Source organism: Mirounga leonina, unplaced genomic scaffold, assembly GCF_011800145.1.
Source record: "Mirounga leonina isolate KUSES-001 unplaced genomic scaffold, KU_Mleo_1.0 Mir_101799, whole genome shotgun sequence".
In the NCBI taxonomy this organism is placed as follows: Eukaryota; Metazoa; Chordata; class Mammalia; order Carnivora; family Phocidae; genus Mirounga; species Mirounga leonina.
This window is the reverse complement of record NW_023270210.1, coordinates 2,402,279-2,418,042: the sequence shown is the minus strand read 5'-3', so window position 1 is coordinate 2,418,042 and position 15,764 is coordinate 2,402,279. Positions and strand designations below refer to the sequence as shown.

The 15,764-nt window shown below is 54.5% G+C and overlaps 1 protein-coding gene across 1 annotated transcript in view; it reads left to right on the top strand.

Annotated features, from left to right (window-relative positions):
* Nucleotides 1-15,764, top strand: part of ZNF185 (zinc finger protein 185 with LIM domain) — a 72,281-nt gene that overhangs the window by 18,290 nt on the left and 38,227 nt on the right. The window contains exons 2-11 of the mRNA XM_035011603.1: nucleotides 7,528-7,606; nucleotides 7,733-7,856; nucleotides 8,264-8,329; nucleotides 10,342-10,380; nucleotides 10,483-10,560; nucleotides 11,194-11,283; nucleotides 12,182-12,268; nucleotides 13,122-13,205; nucleotides 13,514-13,555; nucleotides 14,817-14,900. Coding sequence (XP_034867494.1) covers nucleotides 7,573-7,606; nucleotides 7,733-7,856; nucleotides 8,264-8,329; nucleotides 10,342-10,380; nucleotides 10,483-10,560; nucleotides 11,194-11,283; nucleotides 12,182-12,268; nucleotides 13,122-13,205; nucleotides 13,514-13,555; nucleotides 14,817-14,900 — 728 coding nt within the window. The 5' untranslated portion in view covers nucleotides 7,528-7,572. The remainder of the gene's footprint in view (nucleotides 1-7,527; nucleotides 7,607-7,732; nucleotides 7,857-8,263; nucleotides 8,330-10,341; nucleotides 10,381-10,482; nucleotides 10,561-11,193; nucleotides 11,284-12,181; nucleotides 12,269-13,121; nucleotides 13,206-13,513; nucleotides 13,556-14,816; nucleotides 14,901-15,764) is intronic.

The window sequence follows — 15,764 nt, the reverse complement described above, 5'->3', positions numbered from 1 at the left end:
CATTTGATCATTCCAGCCCTTGGCTGCCTGAGTGTTGGCCTGGTCTAAACTTAGACATTAGGCCAAGTACCTTCAGGCACCCAAGCAGGGGGTGGGGGTCACACTCCCTGACTTTTGGTGTCCCCAGCTCCTTCACACTCCATGCTGTATCCTGCCTGTGGTCTCACTCCATTCGTCTCTTTGTCCAGGCCTTTTTCAGCCTGGCATGTGGAGTGCATGCCAGCTCATCCTTGCACTTCCCACTGCAGCCTCCTGGGAGAGCCTGCCCCATGGCCTGGGCACTCCCTGAGATGCTGGGCTTTCGACTCCAGGTGATGTTCCAGAGGGAGGACAGAACAGGGCGAGAAGCTCCCTGAAAACAGCACTACGTGGGGTCCCATGCCCTGGTGATGAGCACAGGAGCTGCACTGAAACTCATGCCTTCCCCTCCATGACTAGGGACTTCATCTGCAGCCAGAGAGTAACTGACATGTCCAGTGACTTGTTTTGACAGAACTAGGACTTGGACTCCTTGTCTAATGCTCTTTCATTTGCACCTGAGTTGGAAGAGACATCATGGATGTGTGGCTTCTTGGCCTTGGCCAAGTCCTCCACATCTCTAACAGCATGAGTGTGCCCCTCCCATGAAACGACACATAATGAACGCAGCTGGCTTGGCTCTACAGCTTTCTGAACAAGCATTATCTCTTACCCCCTTCTTAGCCTCTGTTTCTGCTGCTTAGAGGGAAAAGGTAGGAGGCAGGATTCTCTAGCAGGCAGGTTTCGACTACTTCAGCATTACCCTTCCCCAGGTAACCCAGATCACCCCAATCTTGGTATAGTTCATTACCCTGAAGAAACTTGAGTGGGAGGCTCTCATGGGCATTTATGCATAAGGGAGGAGACTTACCTGGAAGCTCAAAGGCATTTGCTTGGAACACACCCAAAGAGGACCCAGATACCCATTCTGGAAGGTGGATCTAAGGCACAGGGTCTTTTCTTTGAGTCTTTCCCCCCATCCTGGGGCCACTGATGGCGGTTTGTCCAAAGAGAACATTTACAGTGAGAATGAGCAGGAGCCTCGTCCCCATGCTCAGAATCCCCCGTCACCAGTTGGGCCAGAAGGGAGGCATGGAGGGACTCTGGTCAGGGGAGCTATGTGGGCCCTAGCAGCCCAGAGCCTTGGGGTTGTAGAGCCCAACTCAGGCTGTGATAGGAAGGCAAGAGGGGACAGGTGGGACAGGTATGACAGCTGTGGTCCTCCTTGCAGGCTTTGTCTTTCCATAATTTAGTCATTGACACCCTCACCCGATGATGGGGAGCCAAGGTTCCATGGGAGAAAGGAGTCTCCTTCCTGCTAGGTCAATTGTCTTCTGTGAGAATGCCTAACAGTGCCCAGTGGAAGGACCACAACTGGCTGGGTTTACCCATCTTAGGAACAAGTTGCTGGCCCATGCACTGGGTGGTGCAAGGCCTTGATGCCTTTGTCTAGATGACACTTGCCACATCTGTATTTGGTCACTGGACTTGACTGTATGGGCCATGTTTTGGGTTGTGCCCTCTTGTCCTGTCCCACTGCTTCCTCAGCCACCCCTGACTTACACTTAGGGGGTCAACCCAGAGTTGAGCTGTGGGCTCGGGTTCCAAAAGACAGAACTCCATGTGATCCCTGCTGGCCCGGGATGGGGCTCACAGAAAGTTGGTACACATAGGGAAACACAGCTGGGCTCCCTCTCAGCCCTCTGGGTACAGATTGTCAAAACTCACCTCTGGGGAAGAAGTCATGCCCCTTGCTCTTCTGTCTGTGGTGTGCCCACTCATGCTTGCTCACTGTGGCCAGTGCCCAGCACACACACATTCAGACAAGCCCCAACACCTGTATCCTTTGGCTGCGGCTCCTTTGTGTGTGAAGCTAAGGGTGTTTTGTTCCAGCACTCCACCAGTCCCCAGCCACCTACTTGCTCAGCTTGCTGTCTTGCACATAAGCCCTTGGCACAAAGATCCCAGGCCAGGGTCCCCGGGGCTGGGGTGGGCCCATGGACCGAGGGCCGGGCTGCCTGCGTTCGCAGGCCCAGCGGCCTTGCCCCCTCACTGGTGTTCACCCAGTTGTCTGGACGAGTCCAGCCTGTCCGAGCTGTGCGGGGGGAGGCGGGAAGGGCATTTCAGTCCTGGGCAGGCGGGCATGGGGGCAGCTGCAGTACCAGAGTAAAGGCTCCAGGATGGGTGACCCTCGGGGTTCAGAGACAGCCACCAGGGCAGAGGCTGTGTTCTGATTGAGGGGGGCTCTGTACCTCTACACTTTCTTCCTCTCCTATGGTTCCCTTTTCCTTCCAGGCTAGTGGGAAATGCAGACATTTGTAGTGCAGTGTGACTGAGAATGAGACCGGGCTGTGTTCCTCAGCCAAGGAGCTGTGGGACTTGAGGGCTCCTCTGGGAGATGCTGCCTGGGCTGAGGCTCAAGGCCATTTGGCAAGGAGGTAGCTGCAAGGGCAAAGACACCGAAGCCTGTTTGAGAAAAAGGGTGTGCACAGCATGGGAAGTCAAGCAGGGTGGCAATTCTAGAAAATTTTCTCTGAATTAGCCTGCTCATCTATGAGGCAGAGCACGCCCTGTCCTTGGGGGGTGATGGGACACCCCTCCTCCTGCTGCTTCTCTCTCCATCTCTGTCTCCTTGTGCATCAGCCAAGCCTTTGCGTCACTGTCTTCCAATTCCCTGGCTCCCTCCCTCCTGCTAATCTGCCTGCATCAGCTCCAACTCCACTCCCTGACCACACCAGGCTTGCTGTGGCCTGGGGAAAACAGGCTCCTTGCACTCCCTCATTGGCTTTTTGCTACTCTCTATCTAATCAGGGCCAGAGGCCCCTCCTGGGAAGTTGCTGGAAAGCCTTTGAGAGGCTTCAGCTGTAGGAAGGTGCAGTTGGAGGCCATCTCCATCAGGGAGGGCCTGTCCCCATCTCCCCCACTCATTCTTGCTAAGGATGCTCCCCCTGGTTGCCCCAGGAGACATCTGTGGGCTAATGGGGGGCAGAAAGGGTAGAAAGAAGGATGTGAAGGGCCAAATGGTGGGCTGGAGGCACCCATCTAGTGTCTGAGGTGGCCTGGCCTGCTCAGGAGGATTTTGACCTAGTCCTGAGCTGCCCTGGGACAGGCTGGTGTAGTCTGAGTGTAGGGCCTTGCTTGGATTTGGCACAAGGAGTTGCTCTATGAGGGATAGCTAGGGTGAAAGGTGGCAGATAAGCCACCTGTTCCTTTGGTGGCCCAGGCTAGGCCCCTAAGCAGGGCAATATGGCAATTCCTAAGGTACCGGCAGACTTTCTGTATCAAGGTAGAAACAGGAGCTGTAGTACTGAAAAGGTGCAGAGTGGCTGTCCTGACTAGAAATGCACTCACACGTGCCATTTAGGAGACGAGGACACCCACCAACATCATGACACCCAAACTATGGGATAGAAAAGAGCTGGCACCAAATTCTAGGCAATGACACATGCTCTGGCTTAGTAGGTCCATGGGCTTGGTGGCTTGGCACCACTTTACAGATGAGGAAATTGAGGCCCAGACAGTGAGACAATGTCACAGCCATGTGAAGCCACTTAGGGATGAGGAGCAAAGATGTGAGCTGTCAGGCCAGGTGGCCCTTCTGGATGGCAGGTCTCACGTGCCAGGGAGGCCTAGGAGGGTTTGAAGGAAGCCCAAGTACCCAGAAGAAGAGGAAGACTAGAAGTAGGGTGGGAACATGCCTGTTCTCCCTCCCACGTGAGCTGTGGGCAAAGAGGACCCAGGATCCTAGAGGAGGTCGTGTGTGTGCCTGCAGGTGGTAAGGCTCTGCTCAGAGCAGCACAGAGGGTCCCTAGAGGCCCAAGGTACAACCCCCCCACCCCCATCCAGGATGTCTATCCTGGGGGAGGGAGAGAATTCTTCACTGCATCCATTGGCTCTCCTCACTTCCCAGTCCTTCCTCAGCACTGCTCACCTGGCATCAACTTTTGAGATCCATCATTAGATATCCAAGCAGCCCCAGCTCCCGTTTCCTTTGGTTAAGCCACTGTTTGTTTAGTCTTTATCACACAGGCAATGCACATCCATTATAGGAAAAATAGAATACACAGAAGAGCAAAGTATTTTGGTATATATCCATCCAGATGTTTCTTTCCCTGTGCATCGTAATGTACATAGATTTTTAAGTAAATGGCACCATCCTTCACATCTTTTTTTAAAGATTTTATTTATTTATCTATTTATTTAGAGTGGGGGAGGGGCATAGGGTGAGGGAGAGAGAAAATCTCAAGCAGACTCTGCTCTGAGCATGGAGCCCGACCTGGGGCTCAGTCTCACAACCCTGAGATCATGACCTGGGCTGAAACCGAGAATTGGACGCTTAATCAACTGAGCCACTCAGGTGCCCCTCTACACGTCTTTTTTTTTAAAGCTTTCTTTCACTTAACGATATAAGGAAACCATATATAGGAAGGTTTGTTAAATACCACTATATATCAATATCATTTGTAATGACTACACAGTAGTTGCTTGAATAATGGATCAGAATATGTTTAAATATGACTGTTGGGAATTTAGATTATTGCCTAATTTTCACCATTATACTCAGCACTGGGATACCACCCCTCTAGTATACTTTGTTCTCCTTACTCACTTGTCTCCTGAGGAGAGATTGCTGTGACGGGAAGCTGAAAGACCAATGGTCTTACCCTGTCTAAGGCTTTCAGTACATATAGAGATTTGTCCTCTGAAAGGATGTGTTCATTGACCTGTCCACCAACAGTGTGTAGTGAGGGTTTACCCAGCTGTTCATTGATTGGGGATGAAGGGGATGGTGGGTCTGAGAGGAGACCTGGGTCCAAGGAGGGGTGGCAATGTTTGGTTAGCCAGAAGCATGGCTCCTGCCAGCTTTCAGTGCAGAGTGTGTTTTGGTGGTGTGAGGGGGGTGCCTGGGTTCTGTCCTTGCTGAGGCTGGTAGAGGGAGCAGGTCTGGTCTGGGAAGACTTCGATCAACAGTACCAAGGCACTCAGGTCAAAAGAGGGGAGAGCCCAGTAGGAGCAGGAACAGGCAAGACAAGTGGGCCCTCCAGGAAGGGGCAGGGCTTAGCTCAGCAAGAGGAGTTGGAGGGCATTCTGGGAGGGGGGGGTACCAACATAAGCAAAGGCATAGGGATTACCACGGCAGGGCCACCTTCCAGGTATGTTGAGAGACATTGTCTTCTTGGATCACAGTGTCAACATCGAGGGACACTTGTGAGAAAAGTGGCTGGGTCAGGGGACTGGGGACTTTGCCCCCAGGCTTAGAGACAGTGGAGAGCCAGCAGAAGTTGAATGAGAAATGAGGGCTGATGTGGGCCAAGGTGCAGGAATGAAAGCAGGGGTCCAGAGCTGTGTGGGGCAGGGAGAGGAGGGAGTGGTAAAGTGGAGGGGAAAGGCAGCTCTGTAGTTGGGACATGAATTCAGACCGCATGTGTCCATGTGTCTGTCTGGGGTTCATCATTTTAAAGGCTCTCCAAAGAGCTGCCTTCTTCAATCCCATGGGAAAACACTATTTCCTCCCTCTTTCAGATTTACTATCCTATCAAAAAAGAACTTTAGACTTCTGAGATGTGGCACAGCCCTGCTCTTTGCCTGGTGAGGTGGGGGCAATGAGACTTGAGTCTTGTGATTGGGGTCTTAGCTGTAAAGATGGGACCTAAGACAAGTCCACTCCTCCTTACTGTGGGCTCGTACACGTGTCCCTGCCCTTTGGCCAAGGAGTTCCCAATGGCCCCTCTGCCTCTGTCATTCTGCATGTGTGCGCATCTGTCCTGATTTTGGAGGTAGCTGGTTTGGTTCTGATTTAGCAGAAAACTTCTACGCAGTGTGGGCAACAGGTTTGTCAAGGGGAAACTGAAGACTTCCTGAAGGAACCTAAAGACTCAGCAGTAGGAGAGGCCCTGAGCTGGGGCCCAGAGAAGGTAAGGGACTTGCCCAAGGTCTCACAGTCAATCAGAAGCACCGGCAGACTGAGAGGCCAAGATCCCAGGTGGCAACTCTGTCTGTGTGCCCTGCCCAGTGGAGCTACTCCATGGGCTGCTGGGATGGGACAGTTGGACCTATGAGGTCCACAGATCACCTATGGAATGAGTTCCGCTCAATAGAAATCTGACGTGGCAGCTTTGGGCAGGGGCTGGGCAGTGGGGCAGTGATGAGGTGCCGCTCCTGGCAAGCAGCAGGCTTGGGCCTCCTGGGCTGCTCATTCAGTGTGGTTTATGGGAAAGCCAGTTCTTGCTGATGCGGCAGATTTGGTTTGCTCTTGGCCCTTGCCTTACCTATTTTAGTGTGCCCCTGACCTCTAAGGAAACATGTCCAGGCCTTGCCAGCTGGCAGCAGGGCCTGGCCACTCTGGGCCTGGCCCTGGAGAGGCCCCGAGGGTGGCAGGCTCCTAAGAGGGAGACTGCTGTGCCTCAGGACTGTTCTGGCAGGGCCACAGCCCCTCCTTCCCATCATGCCCGCTTGCCTGAACCTCCAGCCCTTCTCTTGAGGTCCAAGGGGCCAGCTGTGGCAGGCCAGGGCTGGGATTAAACTCACAATATGGGCCTTCCATCTCCCCGAAGCACTGTGCCAGTCCCAGCTTGGAGAGTTGGCTTCCTCACCCCAGCCCCTTCTGGGACAAAGACCTTCATGGTGCTGTGAAGGCCTCAGAGACCACTGTGGTCCACCCCTCACTGGCCACAGGAGGGAAGCACGTGGCTCAAGGGCAGAGAAGAGGCAAGGAGGGACAGCAGTGCAAGAATACGGAGAGGAAGAGAAAGAAAGCAGAGCATAGCAGCAAGTCCTTACAACTAGCCAACCCCCCTGAGCCACACAGGGCTGCACGCCCTCAGGCTGTGCTTATACTGACTGAAGACCACTGACAGTTCCCTCTCCCCGCGAGGACAGGTTGAGAGTCACTGCTGCTTGGCTCCTGTCCAACTGCCCTGAGATCTTTGCTGTGCCAGGTGGTGCCAGGCATTTGTAAGAACATTGGTGCATTCTGCCTTCATAGCAGTCCTGAAGGGTAGACTTTTTACAATCCCATTTTACACATGAGGACACTGAGGCAGACTGGAGAGGTGAGCTGACCAGCCCAAAGTCTGTCAGCAACTGAAGAGTGAGAGAGATGGTCCGGCCCCAAAGCAGCTGGTCTCCCAGCCCCCACCCTTCCCCTAGTCCCTCTTTCTGAGTCCACCAGTGCCAGCCCTCAGGAAGCCTGACTCTGTGGTGGCCCCACCACTGCCACTCTGTCCCTTGCACGCCCCTGGTCCTGGAATCTGGCCATCAGAGCTCTCTAGGAGGGTTCGTGGCCTGCCCTTATCAGCTGTCTCTTGAACAGACAGCCCCGGCAGCCCATGCCGTGTTCCCCAGGGGAACAGCTCTAGGCAGACAGTGTGTGTTCACTCCCTGGCCTCTGCCCACTACGCAGAACTGCACCAACTCTTGCTTCCCGATGCCGAAAGGCCCGTCTGGATGGTCGTGCGAGCCATTATAAATGCATCAAGTGACAAGCCATGTGCTTGCCTTTGCCCCCAGGAGCCCTGTCGAATCAACTGAGAAGGGATCTGCAGAGCAAACACCATGAGTATCTCGGCTCTTGGAAGCAGCACTAAAGGTGAGGCCTGGGCTCCCTCTTGTCCCAGGCTTTGTGAGAGCGGCCCGTTGGGAGGACTGGAAGGGAGGCCTCAGGGTTCTGGGGCTGGGCTCCCCTTCTGAGGCTGCCTGGCCTTGCTCCTTCCAGGGAAGCCCCTACCACCAGGTGAGGAAGAACGCAATAATGTCCTCAAACAGATGAAGGTTCGAACCACACTGAAGGGGGACAAGAGCTGGATCACCAAGCAGGCTGAATCGGAGGGCCACACTCTGTAAGTCCAGGAAGCTGGGAAGCCAGCAAAAATGGGCTGGGGTGGGCCTGTGATCCACAGGGGCCTGTCAGTACCTGGGGATGCTGAGGGACTTCTACCATTCAGACCTCTGCCAGGCCATGTGGCCACAGGCCAGCTGGGGAGGGCGAAGCATGGGAAAGCAATCCAGCTGAGGCCAGACTCACCCTGTGACTTTGGGTGCTGAGTGGGCCTGTATATACGTGCCTGTGGAATGTGAAGGCAGGGCCAGGGAAGGCGAGCGTGAGATGAGAATGGTGGGCCAAGTTATTGAGGTGCACGTGCTGCACCCCACCTCACCTGCTTTGAGTCAGCAGGCAGCCTCTAGGATGGAGGCTGCAGGGTGGCTGATGGTAGGGAGCCACTTTTTCACGACTCTTTTTCCCCAGAGAGCTGCCCTCTGGTCGGAGTCGTGCCACATCTTTTTCATCAGCTGGGGAAGTCCCGAAGGCCAGGTAAGAGGTGGTGCCCAGATGGCTGGTGGGTGGACCTCATGCTGCAGTCTTCAGGGGATAAGGAGGATCCCAAGCTTGGAAGAGATGTCAGGGTCTGCAGTGAGTCATTTCAAATGCATAGGAAGGACAGGCTTTTCTGCTCTGGTCCCCCTTGGGAAAGGGAATGCAGGAGTCACTGGGTTCAGGTGCCTGGCCTTGCTGTGTGACCTTGAGGCTGGCTGCCTAAGGGGCCTCCATGGTTCCAGCTGTCTACTAGACATTGAGGAGCCCCCGTAGGGGGTGAGACAACATCTCTGAGGTGGTTTAGGCAGCTTTGAGAGTCACACTTGACTCTCTCCCATGGGGAGCCCTGACTGCTGAGGATACTTGGTAATCAGCATGTCACGGGACACTCACACATTTGTTCCAACTGTCTCCCAAGTTCAGGATGACCTATTTTGACAGCTAGCCAAAGGGAACAGCCCATCACGTCTCTACTTTGAGGACTTCCACATATCGGTGTCCAGGGATGCTCCGGAGCTCCTGAGAAGCAAGAAGGTTGGCAGGTGGTGGTAGAGGCAGTGGCAGCGGGAAGGGAGGGGTCCAAGGTCACTGTTAGGTCCCAGGGGCTGCCTCTGATAATTATGGACTTGCCCATCACCACTGTTCGCTGACTCAGCACCCACTACCAGCCAAGTCCTGTGCTTGGCACAGAGGACACAGCTCTCCCCTCAGGGAACTGACATCTTAGCGGGGAACACAGGCATGACCCAAGTAGAGAGATGATCATAAAAGAGAGAATTATGGATTGTGATTGCTGCAGTTGGCCAAGTTGCTGAAGACCTGAGGATGGTTCGAAGATAGTCTACTCATTGGGGGGCTTGTTTACTTTGGGTGGCGCAGTTCTCACCCTGAGCCTCTGTTTGGAGGTATGTTTGGAAAGCACATCCCGGGTCACTGTGACTCAGGACCTAGAGCAGGGATACCTGAAAGTCTACATAAACTTTGGCTCTCATTCTCTCCTAGGCACAGGTATTTTAGCCAAAAATGGTTGTGTGGCTAGATGGGGGAAAAGTGACCTTTCTTTCTCAGGTCCCACCCCAAGTGTTCTTGCAACTTTGTCACTTCCAGGAGGCTGTCCCTATTAAGGACAAGGATCTGTCAAGATGGAGAACACTGGGGCTCTGTGCTGTCCTTCCCACATGCTTGCATGGGGTTCCCTTAGACCCACTCCCCCCACCCCTGCTCCAGCACTAAACTCTGTTCCTACACAGAAGGGCCATCTGCCGAAGACAAGGATTCTGCCCCTGCACCCCAAACTCACAGCTCTTGGCTGCCTGCCACTACCAGTCCTCTGAGCCCCCTCAGTTGCTCCCAAGGAGGAGGTACCCAGCATGTGCAGTCTGTTTTCCAGCCATGCCCTCCAGTCCCGAACTTTCATCAAGACAGTGATGTGGGCGTCTCAGGAGCTGCAGGAGGGAAGCCCCAAGGAGCAGGAAGGAAGGGGTATCTGGCTTTAGTTCTACCCCTTGGGCCCTCATGAGCCTCTCCAAAGGAGGCTGTGCAGAGATATCAGGTCAGAGACCATGGACTCTCCCCGCCATAGGCCTCTGACCATGGAGCCTCCAGTTCTGAGAGTAGAGGGTGAGAGGGCTGTCAGCAATCCCAAAAGACCTCTTTCTCACGGGAGTGTTGGGCCCTGGCAGGCCAGGAAAAAGCTGGAGTTTGGAGGAGAACCCTCTTCAGCAAATGCTCAGCCATGGAATACAGCTTCCTGGGCACTTGGTGTGAGCCAGGACCATACTGGGCCAGTCCTGGAAGAATCAGCCATAGGTACCTTCCCTGCGGAGCATGAGAGAGATGGGCAGAGCAGAACAGGCACCCTGGCTTGGGGTGAAGGGGTGGCTGCCCCTCTTGCTGCCCTCATTCTGACCACACTTGGACACCCACCAGCCAATCCACTTTGCTGTTATTGGGTGCAGGAGAAAGTAGGGCATCTTTGCTTCACTTCATACCTTCTTTTCCCTTGGCAGGCCTCCAAGCACGAGGGCTCCCACTGGCTATATCATCCGGTAGGTGACCACAGGACCCTGCCCACTTCCCTATGTCTGCCCGCACTGTTCCCAGGCTTCTCACAGGGGAGCTCACTGGACTACTTCTGGGCTCTCTTTTAGGGGAGTGTTCACCAAGCCCATAGACAGCTCGTGTCAGCCCCAGCAGCACTTCCCCAAGGCCAACGGAGCTCCAAAAAGGTGTGTGTCCATGGGGTGAGGGCCTAGGCCAAGCAGCAGGTATGAGGGCCTATGCCAAGCTCGTGACAGAGAGATTACTCTTCCTGTCACTAAGGGGAGCGGGCAGGAGGGCTGGTAGGTGGGAGCTCTCTGCCTGTGTAGGTCAGGGCCCTGGAGAGCAGTGCTGGGACAGAAAGCCCCCAGGTGGATGTATGGTCCGGTTTGGACACTTGGGTTTCACAGTACCCATGTCTCTGGGAGACCCTGGGCCACTACCCAACTGGCCCTGGTCACTGGGGCAGAGACACAGGGAGGAGGCTGGGCAGGCTTCACAGCTGACCTGCTGGCTGACCGCACCGAGCTGTGTGCTTTAGTCCACCTTCTTCCCAGCAGACTGAGGTGACACATCATCATCAAAGCACCCTGGTGTCAAGTTGAACCTGGGCTCCATCAGAGAGGCAGGGCCAATGGGCCTGAGCCTACCCATGGCAGGAGAGCTGCCCTGCTCAGGGTGGTGCAGATGTCCTGGGTGGCTGGCAGGGCTGAGAGAAAAGAGGAAAGGCCACCAGCCACATGCCTCCTGGGCCATGTGGGCAGATTTGGAAGCAAGAGAGGGCCTGGGAGTGGGCACATGGGAACTCCTTTCCTCTCCAGTGCTACCGGTCTACTGAGAGCAGCTCCTACTGGGCCTCCCCGCCCCTCCTCCTCTGGCTATAAGATGACCACTGAGGATTACAAGAAGCTGTAAGTACGCAATTGCAGACCCAGCTCAGTTCCCTCCTCCAAGGACCAGCCCAAACACCAGGCCAGCTGAGGGCAGCTGGTTGCTTGCCTCTGAGCATGGCCCAGGAGTGCCAGTCCTGCCAGCCTGACATTCCTGCCAGTTGCCACTGTGACCTGGAGCTTACCAAGGAGGTGACAAACCCCAGAAAGCCGGACAGCTGTACACATTGCCCTTCTGATCTGAGGCAGAGCAAGGGCTGTAAAGAAGCTTATTGAAGGGGCCAGTGGGTCTGGAGAAAGCGTCACGGATCATGGCTCTGGGGCCGCTGCTGGTTAGCTCTGTTTCCTGGACATGCCTCTGCACCCCTCTGGGGTTCAAGCTAGGCTGGGCTGGGGCCTTATGAGCCCAAGCGTGCTGATGGCCCTGGCAGCCTATCCATTATTGGCATTTTGTGCTGAAATCTGAGCTGCTTCTTGGATATAAATCTTTGGGGCTCCCCTTCTGGCCCCTATCAAAGAAGCCCCCCACTATGTGCCCAGGGAGGGGGGATTCTGGACAGAAGTGTGGGTTGTACCTATAGTTCCCAGGGGCCCCACATTTTTATATTGCTTTCTATCCCTTGTCACAATCATCCAGTGACATGGAGCAGCTAGGAAATCTTTCTGGAGAAGGGGAGAGGCTTGAACTGGGTCTTGAGGGACAGTTAGGGTTGGGATAAAGAGAGAAAAGAGGGCTGGCTCTTGAGGAGGAAGAAGTGGTGTGAACAAAGGCTCAGAGGCAACAATGCCAACAGGTGCTGTTGTGGTTGTAAGTCAGGAAGCCTTACTGAGGGTGGCAGCCCGTGACAGGGAGCAGGGACAGAGATGGGGGAGGAGGGGCCACAACCAACAGTATGCTCAACCCCTCCCCCTCCCCCAGGGCACCCTACAATGTCAGGCGCAGCTCAGCATCAGGGGCTGCTGAAGAGGAGGAGGTGCCCTTCTCGTCTGACGAGCAGAAACGGAGGTAACGGTGCCTGCTGGGCGTCCCACGGGCAGGGCAGGGGCCCAAGTTTGCGTGGACCAGTGACATGGGAATTGTGCCAGCTGGGGACCCTCTTATGGACCTTTAATTCTCTTATGAACCTTTTATGGAGCAGAGCCTAGGTAATGAGGGTCTGGGGACAGCCTCAACTGTGGGTGGACAGACTGTAGGGAGGGAGGTGCTTTGAGGCTTTATATCAGTTTGTTAAAAAGGGGTCCTGAGCAAATTGGATCAAAACCGTCCATGCCCCCTGGAGGAGCCGTCTGTGTGTACAGAGTCCAGGCAGAGCTCCAGACGTGCCAGTGCCCCTCACCCCCAAATGAGGCCCAGGTGCTTCGGCAGCAGCTAGGCCCTGAGGAAATAAAACCCCTGCGGGCTCAGCCTGACCCCAATCCCAATGTCTGTTGGGCTTCGTGAAGCTCCTGTGCTGAGGGTCTGGCAGATGGGCAATCCTAAGGGCAGAAGTCCCTGGGCCTGGCAGGTATAGGGGAATAGCCAGAAGCTCCGGAGCCAGGCTGCTGGGCACTGACTGTCCACTGTGCCACCGGCTAGGAGTGTAGTCTCTAAAGTCACTAAAGCTCCCTGTGCCTCAGTTTCCTCATCTGTAAATTGTGGGTGAAACTAGCACTTACCTTCCTGGGTTGTAAGCGTTCAATGAGACACCATGGATGGGCAGCATCCAGCACAGGGCCGGGCCTCATATGTCTCTCTGTTTCCTTTGAATAGTTCTGGGAGCAGGTGCTAATTTGCCTTCATGTGCTTGCCTCTCTGGGCTATGCTAGCAGACTGAGTCCTGCCTTATGCCATTAGATGCCCCCTCCCTGTGCCACCCCAGGTCAGAGGCTGCAAGCAGTGTGGTGAGGAAGACAGCTCCCCGGGAGCACTCCTATGTTCTGTCAGCAGCCAAGAAGAGCACCAGGTGAGTTACACAGCAGGAGACACAGCAGGGCCTGGCTTCTGGGCCGGCTCAGCTACCAAGTGGCTCCCTTCCCGTCCGGGCTCCAGGGTTCCTTTGGCTAGTGAGGGGCTGATTGAGAGAACCCTCCTAGCCGGACATTCTGGGATCCTCAGATGTACTTTCTGGAAAACTGAGAGGTCTGGCTCCTGCCATCAGGAATAGTGAGGTACTAGGAATGAGAGAGAAGCCCAGGTCCCTGTAAAGCAGGGTCATGATACCACCTGTCCACGGGTTCTGTCCAACACATTGCCTTTCTGCTTCCTTTTCAGCAGCCCTACCCAGGAGATGCAGGCCCCATTCATGGCGAAGAGGTAAATGTCAGCAAGCGAAGCCTTGGAAGCCTCTTGCTGGCTACAGAGAAGGTCTCCTGCCAGCAGGGGTGGAGTATGGGCGCCATGGAAAGCAGGCGCAGAGTGGGAAGTTCTGAGGGGCTGGTGGCTTCTGTTTAGAGGCCAGGCGAGCAACTAGGTGGCTGTGGTGGCACTTCCATTTGCTAACAGGGCTAGGCTGCTGACCCCCAGTAGAGTCATAGTGTTTCCGAGGGCCTCTGAGGTTTTGAAGGAAATGTAGCTACCAGGCTGGACAATGCCTTGGCAGGAGGGATTATTGGGCTGGGGTCCAGAGGTTTGTCACTGGGAGCCTCTGCCTGGCCAGGCCCTTGGAAGTGACAGTAACATTAGAGATGGGCCCTAAAGGGTGAACAGGGTTCAACAGGGAATGATCAGGATGTTACGTCACTCCAGCTGAATGAGGGAGGAGTGTCACCATTAGTTGAGACAGAACATCTTCTGGGAGAGGAGACTATTTGGGGAGCACAAGGAAGAAACTTCTGGAAGGTTGAATTTTAGGGGTATTCCCTGAGGTAAACAAAGAAGGCATCTGTGATGAGGTGGCATAGCGAGCTGAAGACTGGAATATACCAGGAAAGGGCAGTGGCAGCACAAAGGAAGTGACAGATAAATGGTGTGCTCTTACTGGCTGTATTAGGTTCCCGGGGCTGCTGCAACGAAGTACCACAAACTGGGTGGCATAGACCCCAGAAATGTATTGTCTTCCAGTTCTGGAGGCTAGAAGTCCAAGATCAAGGTGTCAGCAGGATTGGTTCCTTGTGGAGCCTGTGAGAGAGAAACTCCCAGGCTTCTCTCCCAGCTTCTGGTGACCACAGGCAACCCTTGACGTTCCTTGGCTTGTAGACACATCATTCCATTCTCTGCCTCTATCATCTTATGAACCTTTTCTCTGTGTGTCTGTGTCCAATATCCCACTTCTTATAAGGACACTGGTCATTGGATTTAGGGTTCACCCTACTCCAGTGTGACCTGATCTTAACTTGATTACATCTTCAGAGACCCTATTTCCAAATAAGGTCACATTCACAGGTTCAAAGCCACACTGTTCAACCTGATATGCTGTCCTTATGCCAAACTGGAGTTGCTAAGCCTCCAGGCTGAACCACCTCCTGGCCATAGACACCACTGAAAGAAAGCATGTCCTTCAGGAGCAGCAAGTTCTAGGGCAGCTGAACACACCACAGGGGACAAGCAGTGCATCTGTTTTTCTTCTTGCCCCAAGGGTTGAGGTGGTGGATGAGGACAGGCCTTCTGAGAAGAGCCGAGACCCACCTATTCTAGCAAGATCCCCTCCTGGCTCAAACAGGTAAACAATCACTCATCTCTGCCTGGTGCTGGGGGCTTCGAGGCTTGCCCTGCCACTGTCACTGTAGAACTTCTGCCAGGTTACCGCCTTGCAGGGCCTCAGGGTCACTGTCCCTATGTGCCCAGTGACAAGATGGGGCACAGAAATCAGTAAGAGCCTGTCTAGCTGAATGTCCTAGGGCTGAATGGAGCAAAACAGTCTGGTGTCCAGGGAGAGTATGTCACTCTTGTCTGTTTGATGCTTATCTGCGTTAACTTAAACCAGTGGCAGGCACAACATCTTAGGAAACAGTACTAATCATGGGGTTTGAGAGGGCCTACCATCAGGGTCCTAGCCCTGCCATTCTTGGGCCTGTTTATAGCTGTACTGTAAGTTGTCCAAGTTCAACCCGCCAACTGTGTCCTCTGCCTCCTCTGGAGAAGGAGGCTCCACAGTCCCCAGCCCTGCTCACAGCTGCCTTCTTTGCCAAAGTGTCTCGGGCGATTTGGATTGAGTGCATGCCGAGTCTGCCCAGCCCTGCAGGGAGCTGGGAGCCCAGGTGGGTGCTGTGAGTGGCTCTGGCCTGTGAGCCATTCAGATGGGATGGTCTGGGACTGGGGTGACAGGGCAAGGGCAGGCGATCACTGGTGATCTCACTACAGACGGCGCCCTGATTTGCTCTGATTTCTGAGCCCTGAGTATCTGAGCAAATTATGGTGCTCACTTGTCTGCAAATAGAGAGCAATCAGTACCTCCTTGTACTTTGCAATGAATTGAGCTAAGTCCTGTTGAGGTGGCTGCTGTTTGAAGCTCCTGCCTAGACTGGGGGCTTTGTCCGAATCCAAGTCTGCTAAGTGGTATGTCTCCATGGCACCCTTGGAAGAT